Source organism: Limulus polyphemus, unplaced genomic scaffold, assembly GCF_000517525.1.
Source record: "Limulus polyphemus unplaced genomic scaffold, Limulus_polyphemus-2.1.2 Scaffold559, whole genome shotgun sequence".
Lineage (NCBI taxonomy): Eukaryota > Metazoa > Arthropoda > Merostomata > Xiphosura > Limulidae > Limulus > Limulus polyphemus.
In genome coordinates this window covers 470,045-479,970 of record NW_013666169.1, presented here as the reverse complement: position 1 = coordinate 479,970, position 9,926 = coordinate 470,045, and the positions used below count along the sequence as shown (strand labels likewise).

General features: G+C 29.8%; 2 protein-coding genes across 3 annotated transcripts in view; one reads left to right on the top strand and one right to left on the bottom strand.

Moving 5' to 3' along the window:
- LOC106459105 (D-glucuronyl C5-epimerase-like) overlaps positions 1 to 3,802 on the bottom strand; it is a 51,256-nt gene extending 47,454 nt beyond the window's left edge. Inside the window, exons 1-2 of the mRNA XM_013918691.2 lie at positions 3,752 to 3,802; positions 2,801 to 2,884 (exon numbers count right to left, since the gene is read on the bottom strand). The gene's annotated coding sequence lies outside the window, so the exon portion shown is untranslated. The remainder of the gene's footprint in view (positions 1 to 2,800; positions 2,885 to 3,751) is intronic.
- A 3,897-nt stretch (positions 3,803 to 7,699) lies between these two features.
- LOC106459104 (segment polarity protein dishevelled homolog DVL-3-like) overlaps positions 7,700 to 9,926 on the top strand; it is a 35,570-nt gene continuing 33,343 nt past the window's right edge. For both annotated transcript variants that reach the window (XM_022385534.1, XM_013918690.2), the window contains exon 1: positions 7,700 to 8,751. In XM_022385534.1, coding sequence (XP_022241242.1) covers positions 8,591 to 8,751 — 161 coding nt within the window. In that variant the 5' untranslated portion in view covers positions 7,700 to 8,590. The remainder of the gene's footprint in view (positions 8,752 to 9,926) is intronic.

Here is a 9,926-nt window from a genome sequence, read left to right as displayed (position 1 = left end):
CACGCAAGATGTTACTGGATTTATGACGTGAAAATATCATTAACAATGAGGGTACCAAACTGAAGAAAAAAATTTATTCTAATCTTTATAGGTAAGAACATAAGGTATATAAAATCAGCTACATTCATGACCAAGTTATTTTTTTAGTTTTGCCCGGGTAGGTAACTAATCAGAAGTTAATAGTAATATTCCTCACAACGTAGCTGTACACTAAATCATAGTCACAAGCACAGAGAGCCAGAAACAAGTTTCCACACTCTCTACAGAAGCTCTTTTTTTTTAACTCAAGCATGGATGTTTCAAAGCTCTTAAGTACCCAAGATTTTAAAGCCAAATTCCTTTAAAAGTCTAGTATGTTTGTTGTGTATGGCCTTCAACTGCTCGCTCAGTAATACATCATATGTCATGTCAACTCGACAGATGATGTAAATTTAGCAAAATCTAAGGATTACAATCATTCACCAACAGGTGACACTATTTTAATATTACTGTATGTATTCTGTTTGAAATTTTCCATACTTGTGTATTTACTATTCTCAATTACGCATAGTTCTTATAACTATGTTACTTTTCCATAAGTTATTATGTTTACATGTATATCATTGTTCACAAGCTACCAATGGTACACTTATGTGATGTTTGTCAAATTTCATAATCGATCAACAAAAAGTAAATAATAATTAATTTTACTTCTAAATCAAAATATTCCAATTTAATTGTAACATGTTCTAGCAGATCAAATAAATATTTCTGAAACTAAATGTCAGAGTTGTCCAAGCTCTCACTACTTTTTCAAGATAATTTTCATAAAAAAATATAAATATTTGGAAGATACCAGTCCATGGAGAGTTAAGTATTTGAATTTAACTCAAACAAATGGAATACTTTCACTTCAGTGATTACCAAGATTGAGAGGTTTCCAAAAAAATGAGAAGACAAGTGTGATTTCACAGGGTAATTGTTCAAGCAAAAATATTCCATCACAAAGAATACCAACATGTGTACCTTTGTAACATCAAAAAGGGAATACTTGTAAGAAAAACAAAATAGGTAACAGTAACCTAAATTAAAGTTAATCCAATTCTATGAATCATTGGATGGAGAGTAGGGTCTCAGTCAAGGTACCTAAAATTATAAATGATCTCAAGCCAAAAGTTTAGGAACCCTTGGCCTAGACATACACTTATAATGAAAGTACAAAACTATACCAAACACCCTAGGTTCAGGTAGCGTAGTAAAATATATACACAAAGAAAGATCTTCATTAATATGTGATCACAATTTTGTGTATATTTTTTTTTATAAATAAAAGTTTTGAAAAGTTATATTTACCATCAAAGATCCTGATTACTATAAACATTTATAATTCAACAGCTTTCATTAAAAAATACATCTCACAAAATTATGATGGTCAGTGCTGTTTGGACTTTGTATGATACTTTAATAACAAAGTTAACTTGTACTTGAGGCTATTCATTTAAAAAATGTTACTTATGAAATTTTTCCTTTTACAATCTTTTTAACTATATGTTAAAGTTCAATAGAAAACAGTAACTTGATCTTTGTTATCCACTAGTAAACAATTTACAAATGGAAGTAGTTACAATACGTAAAGATTTAGCTTATTTTGGGGCTATAAGAATAATTAGTTCATTGTCATATATTTTTCTGGTTGTCTATAAATATTTTAAATTAAGGATTATTTTAATTTCAGAGAAAGCTTTGAAATACGTAATTAAGGGGAAAAAAGTATCCAAGAATACAGTCTTGAAATACAGTAGAAAAAAAATGTGAATATGTATACATTTACAACATGTAAAAAGCTTTACAATTCCCTTGCTATCTCCCTGTTAAATTTTCATGTCCTACACAGTACAATAAGGAGCATTAACACTTTCTGAGCTGAAAAATATATCCTTTTTCACACTGAATAAAAAACATCATATTCTGAGGAGTAATACAGCTTCACACTGTATTTTCATCAGTGAACAAAGCTGATAAATACACATCTAAAGTTAGAACGATGATCTAAAACTAACAGGCCAAATGCACTCAAATCAGTAACTTATCACACACAAAGAGTAAGTTTTAAACCATGACTTACAAGTATTTTGTTAAAACTGGTTAATGAAATGGGAACTGGAACTTTTTTAAGCAGCCTCCTATTTCTCATTGAATGTAACATAATCAGTTTCAGATAAAATATTAAAATATCAAAGCTAACCACAACATTAACTAGCAATTATACATATATATATATATATATATATATATATACATATATCATTTATTCTTAATTATCCTATCTAGGCCAATTTCCATTGAAAAACATATAATAATTAATAAACAACGTTATTTATTAGTTCCAGTTGAATTCATTGTTTCAACTTGCTATTTACTAAATCTTGAAAACAAAAGAAATACAGCAAGTGAATCCTAATACCACCATATCGTCACTGTACCAGTATATTATGATTAATAATAATAGTTAATACTACAACTGTACCAGTACTAAACTTAGCGAATTCGTTGGCAATAATATTGGATTTACCTGTTGCATTTCTGCATGTCTCTATTTTACAACTAAAATCATGAATACTATAACTAGTACAAGTAAAAAGCAACAACCAAGGCAGTACTAGTACTAGTGCACTACACTTTGTTACAAAACTGTATTGCATTTCAGAAGATTAATACAGTGCTTGTGATTTATTACGCCTAAACGTTAAAAAAATAATGAAGTTAGGAGCCAATTTCATTTTCCTTACGTTAAAATAACCTGTTAAAAATATTTCATTACCTGTAAGAAACTATTCTCTTTGTGCCTCATTCAGTAAAGTTGTTGAAACGACCACAGACAAACATGACTGGTGCATATGAACTACTAAAAGTAAAATCACATCCAGAAACACATTACTAAACAGCGACATCTAGCGTCTACATTTTTACATAAAGGTAGATGAAAGCAAGCTGGTTATGAAATGTATATATGTGTGTAAGAATAATGAATCGTATTGAGTAACATGCCAAGACATTTCTCTACCATTTTTAAAAATAATTTTTGGATTTTGATGTCACATATTAACACATTATATGAGTAGATGTTAACAACTTACAAGAAATAAAAAGTTAGTTAATTTTTATTTATTACTATTATTTAAATGTCAAGTACTATAGCAATAACTCTAGCTTTCAAACCACTGATCTATATGGTCACTTACAGATAAATGTTTCAAACAGATGTGAAATTTGGATAGGACAGGAGAAAGTAATTACCTCCTATGTGTTTTAATATTATTCATTTATATTGGGAACAAGATATTTGTAATGTGTAGTCTGCGCTATTTGAATTGGTACTAATTATTGCAAATAATCAGAGCAAATACGTCCATAATATACTGAATTTTACATTTTAACCTTTATGGACCTAACTCCCCGAGACCTTAAAGAAAAGTTGCACTCCCCTATTGAAATCTGAAACGACGCTCCTACTTATAAAGTGAATTTCAAACTATTATGTGGTTGAACAAACTATGCAACACTATCAACAGGGTATATAACAAATATCAAAAAGACCAGTTTCAGACTTAAGAGTACCAAAATGTTAAAACATTCATACTATTTCTAATTCTACCCTTACTTGAAATCTATGCCTTAAGGCTATAATCCTCTACTGCCCCTACCCCACCCCCAAAAAAGAAGAAAAGAAGAGAACAGAACAGAAAAAAAAACAGTAGTTCTATAGGCTTACTTTCGAAGACGAAAAAGGTACTATAACCTTTTGTTCCATCTCTTCAAGGAACTATAATAAACAAGTTTTAACAATATTAACATTTACTGAAAAGCAAAGTAATGTTGTTGGCATAAAAAAACAACATGATTTTAGGGGTCCAAAGGTTATCGACTTTTACAAAGAACTGTAGGTATTTACCAGCCTTTTTGTACAGTTGTGAACATAAATAATATGGTTTTAAGTTCGTTTTGCGTTCGATGTTACACAAAATACAATCACAATATCGTCGCAAAGACTTATTTTAACAGTTAGTTACGCTTATGTGTTCTCTTTTATTTATTTATTTTTGCCTGATTAATCTAATTTTAAAACACTATTAAGATAATTGTAGTTACAGAATAAAAGACATAGTTTTAAAAAATGTTATAATTATAAATTATTTTATACAACTCAAAAAAAAGATTAAAATAGTAAAAATTTTCTTTCTTTTAATTTAAACAACTTGCTTTTTTTTATGCTCTTTGATATTGATTTAGTATTTCTTCCACGTATATACATATAAGGTTCATAATATAGAAGAAGTTAATGCTAAATGGCCAAAAACATTAAACGAAAGGCTACAATGATTTCAATAAAACAAGACTAACTTAAGCAATATTGTAACTATGTTTTAAACAGAACAATAATTACATCAGATCTTACGTCCTTTCTCGTCACTCGACACCAACACCCAGGCGTGCGTCATCATAAAATAATACTATAACGCCTACCTTCAAACAACTTTAAAGAAAAAAATCACGCCTGCATCTTGTTACTTTGTCGTTTCAGTGTGAGACTTGTCCAGCTAATGGTAATAAATTGAGAAGCATTATCTTGTGGTTGAATTTACAAATGAAATATTGAATAATAATTATTTCAAAATTAAATATATTCAATAATAAATTGTGTGTGTTTTGACAGGTTTCACGTGTTTAGAAACATACAATTAAAGAGAAAAGAGAAATGTTTAAATGTATTTAGCATATAGTAAGCCAAACATCATCAGATTACATTTATACACGTGTACAGAATGCACTATGAAACCTTACACGTGTACAGTACAATCTTTCAATCACGCATATAAAATGAAAGTAAGAAACTTTTAAAAGCAAAACCTTATATATTCATCAAATGAAAAATATTTTAAAAGAATGAGAACAAGATGTATTAAATCAAAAAATGCTTATTAAACCTCAGTAAACTGAAAAATTTACTCCATTAAATTACACACATATATATACAACAGAGACTATAATACTAAAAAATTAAACAGGATTCTCATTCAAACTGGAGGGAGGGGGAAAAGATGTGTCTGATTCACACAGCAACTTTAAAACTTCTGTAATTGCATCAAGAAACAGTTTTTTTGGCTCGATGTCACGATGACAGATTTCTAAGAAACGAATGTAGGCTAATCTGTGGAACAGCTGACAAATGTACGACTTTAATAAATGATTTAGATATAGTTCGTCATAATTTACCACAATGTCTTGTTCTCCTGTACAATATTTTAGTAATAAAGCCCATCACTAAATTAAGTTTCTCTTAATATTTCCTTTCACCACTTCAGTAGAAAAATTATTCAGTTCGACTATATTGTAATAAATCTAGTAACGCACATAAAATATTACGGGCCCAGTAACAAAATAATAATAATTTGGTACCAGTTTAATAACATTTAACTAATAAGTTAATTTAAAATTGTAACAGTGCTTGGAGCAATATGTACATACTGTACTCTCTAAATCACGTATATTTTACATGTGTGTGTGTGTGTGCGCGCGCGCGCAGGCCAAGAGGCCCGAGAGTAATGTTTCTTTTTTCACCTTACTCCCGGGCCCTGTAGCAATGCTATGGCTGCTACGTTGGTACGTATGTATGCCACTGGATTCACGTCATAATAATTCACACCAAAATAGAGTAACTTCAGTTAACTTTGGTATTGGTGTAAGACACTTCCTGTGGTATGTCATGTTCCTAGCATGAAGTTTCCGAAACTGTTGTCGCATTTCTTGTTATTTCCTGTGGTCTGTCGTGTTCCTGGCCTAAATATCCCGAAACTGTAGTCGCCTTTCTGGTATCGGTGCAAGACACTTCTTGTGGTATGTCAGGTTCCTAGCCTGAAGTTTCCGAAACTGTAGTCGCATTTCTTGTTATTTCCTGTGGTCTGTCGTGTTCCTGGCCTAAATATCCCGAAACTGTAGTCGCCTATCTGGTATCGGTGTAAGAGTAAGACACTTCTTGAGGTTTGGCATGTTCCTAGCTTGAAGATGCCGAAACTGTAGTTTTAAGACTTAGTTATATTTTCTACACGAAGCAAGATTATGAAAAGGTTACTAAGATTTATTCGCTGCATGGTAAAAGTAAAGAGAAACGAATATGAGGAATTGAATGAAAAACATAACTCCTATTCTGTATTTATTTTAAAATTGATTATTGTTTCGTTGACATAATAGTCTGAATAATAAAGACACTTTTCAATAACATTTAGCAAGTAAAAATTAAAAATCTTACAAACTTTCTGACTCTGGTGATGCAACAGTAAGACTGATGGCTTATAACGCCAAAATTTGGGTTTTGATGCCCGCTGTGAGCAGACACAGATAGTTATTTGTGTAGCTTTATGATTAACAAAATCTGCAGACTTTCTTACCGAGGAATAGCAAACGAGATAAAAATCATATTGATTAATATGTGCTCTTACAAATAATGTGAATTTAAAGTTGTTAAGCTAAGATCAGTAGATCGTCAATTGGTTCTCTGGCTTTCCACCAGGAACATTTTAGCTTATCCTTTTCACTGATTAAACTGAATGTTTTACAGAGATTGGAGATTAAATTGCTTATAGGGTTAGTGACGTTTTTTTACGTTATATTAGATTCTTACATTTAAAAATTGCGACAATAAAACATTTTTTAGCAAATTAACCTCAGAATTGGCTTAAGTCTCAATTAAAATTACTGAAACACTTGGTAATATTAACTTCCGATCACAACAAACTATGTACTTAGAAAGAAACTAAAAATAAACCTGGCGATCAGAATAACTAATTATATATATGTTTTTTTACGTTCCTATTTATAAATATTAGAATATATTGTTTCATTAGTTGCGTAATCTCGCTATAAATGATATTTTGAATCATAAGTTGAATTTTTTTTAACTTGAACGAAGCTGCATAACCCAACTTATAAGAACCTCTGAAACATGCATCAAGGAATACAAGAAAACCCTCCCCACAACAAAAATAAAAAAATAATAATAATAATAAGCAAACGTTCTAATTGAATATTTTAAGGAGTAAGAAATTTTTCCCGATTGCAGTATTCAAACGTCATTATAACCTAAAGATAAATGACATCGCAATAACATTAACTTTTAAAATAATCGCATTAACTTCTTTCGTTTGAAAGTTCCTGAAAGTTAAAATCTTCTATATATTTCCAATAGAAATGAAAGTTCAAAGCTTATGCGTTAATTCTTTTCCAGCCTGCAGCAACGTAAAATACAAAAATCAATACAATAAATATGACCAATAAAACTGTAAGAAATTCATGAACATATTAATGTCAAAACTGATGCAGATTTCTTATTTAAAATTAATAGTATATTGTTTTTATTCAACTTTATTATCCCGTGGCTAATGTCTAAATACGATTTTTCCCAAATATATATATATATACACATTAACCACACGGACTATATTAGTTATTTTATTTTATTTATGTCGTTTTCTTTCTAAAATGTTCTCTGTTGGGACAGCGGTATATTTACTGACTAACAATGTTAAAACCCGGAGTTCGATTCCCTAGGTCGACACAGCAGACAGTCAAATATGGCTTTGCTCTAAAACAAACAAACACAATAAAATTCTGTGAATCTTGCACAAAAGCTTTGAATTATTGAAATCCAGCCGTTAGGTGTCGCGTGTGTGAAAAAGAAGCTTAAGCAGAGAAATACTCATGATTAATTAGATAAAATATAATATTAGGCCTATTTGTTATTTGTAACAATAATTATGGTTTAATATACGCATGATGTTTCTCTTCTTCGTTTTTTAACTTATGAAAATATTTAAACTGTTTCCTGAATGAACTTCAGGTTTCGAGACTATTGTGTCGCCATTTTGAACTGTGAAGTGAGGAGAAGGAACTTTATGAAGTCGATTTATTTTCGGGGAAATGTCATTGACCGATATTAATATTAACAGTAGCATTAGCAGCAAATATTTGTTGAGAATATTATTTTCGTGGAAGTGGATTTAGTTTTATGAATAGCAAAGGAGTCTGTATATCTGAAGGAATTTGATGAGACAATAGTTTGATTACAGAATATATGATTTAATTTTTTTTAAAAGTTAAGTCAAAACGTCATAAAGATAAACGCTATTTTACTCAATAAGTGAGTAACTTAAGTAGAAGAACAGAAACTGATTATGAGTCTTAACTTTTACAAACAGTGCAGACTACAGCTTAAAGTTAAAGTTTAACTGCAACGTAATGTAATGTCAGTGTTTTATGACATTAAACAAACAATAAGTGAGTAACACAGTTTGTTGAAAAACAGACTCGACCTACTGGTACTAGTACAAGTAGTACTATCTTGACTTGAGTACTTTAGAACTAGAAGTATTACTATTACTACGTTGAAGGTCTGTCATAAGATTTGGTACTTAGTTGATGGTATTTCTAGAACTACTGTTAGTGTTTCTAGCAGTACTGGGCATAGTTAACTGAAATTAAGAATAAAATGAAATTTGGATCATATCAAGATTAAATTTATAGATATAGGACATGTATGAAAAATAGCTAACAAAAAATGGAAGAAACTAAAATTATCTATCACGTTGAAGAAGAAGAAACTCCATATTTGGTGAAATTACCAATACATCCTGAACGAGTTACCCTGGGTGATTTTAAAAATGTTCTCAATCGACCAAACTTCAAGTTTTTTTTCAAGTCAATGGATGATGATTTTGGGTATGTATGTTATTTTGAAATAAGTTAGATGATAAGCTATGTCATTAATGAAAATTGGAAATACACAGATTCATTTGAACATTGCACATCATTATTCTCACTTGGCATGCTTTTACATAGAGTTCCAATGAAACCAGTGTTGAAAGAAATTAAAATATTATCAACTATTAGTTCGATATAATAATTTTCAAGTGGTTAATATTTTTCCAAAATCCTGTTAAAAACAGCTGTATAATCACCAGCATAAGTTTTATTTATTCTTATATTTCTATATATTTGTTAATAATGTTAATTTAAAATATGAAATTTACTCATGTTTTGTATTTGAAGAGAATGAAAAAAGTGAAACTTTATCAATTTTACCAAGAAATTTATAATTTATTGAATAGCGTCACCAGTGTTTCATTTTCAATATTTATTTTAATGCCGTCTTATAATTCCGATTATTCTTATGTTTTTATTCATTTTCTTATGCCTTATTTGAATTATCTTCATTCAGTTTGACTACTTTGAAAGATAATAAGAATTTGTCCTTCTTATTATTGTTTTTCCGTTGCTGGTTATACAGAAAATCTTTCATTAATTGTTTCATGGTAAACTATATAGTTTTATTCATTTTTTACCATGAAATTTAATGCTTACTTAATTTGACTCAACTTTGGAGTTAAATAATTATTTTGCTTTAGAACTTATAATCATATCACATGCCACTAACTTGAATTTATAGATTATCTGGTAGTTTATCTTGATTTAAACTGTAAAAAATAAGACTTGAAGAAATCATTAAATAATTAAAATTCCTATCACATTAATTTGACCTTGTGTTTTCTTTATGAATTATTAATATCACTCTAAATTGGTTTATTTAATTAAATTTTTCACAAATTGTTGTTCTTGATGAGTTCAATTTGAATCATGCTTCTCACAATATTGTTAATGTAGTCTTACTTCCAGACTTTATGTGATACTTGTAAGCTTTCCTTCTTAGGCAGAAAACTGTCTCTGACTCTGAATTTGTGCCGTATCCATATGTATAAAGAATTTTTTTTCTGCCAGCTTTGTAAAAGAATTTAAAAATATGTGTAGATTCTGTGAACATATTTTTCTCCATGACCAGGTGGTTAGGGCGCTCGACTCGCAATCTGAGGGTTGTGGGTTCGAATCCCTGTCTCACT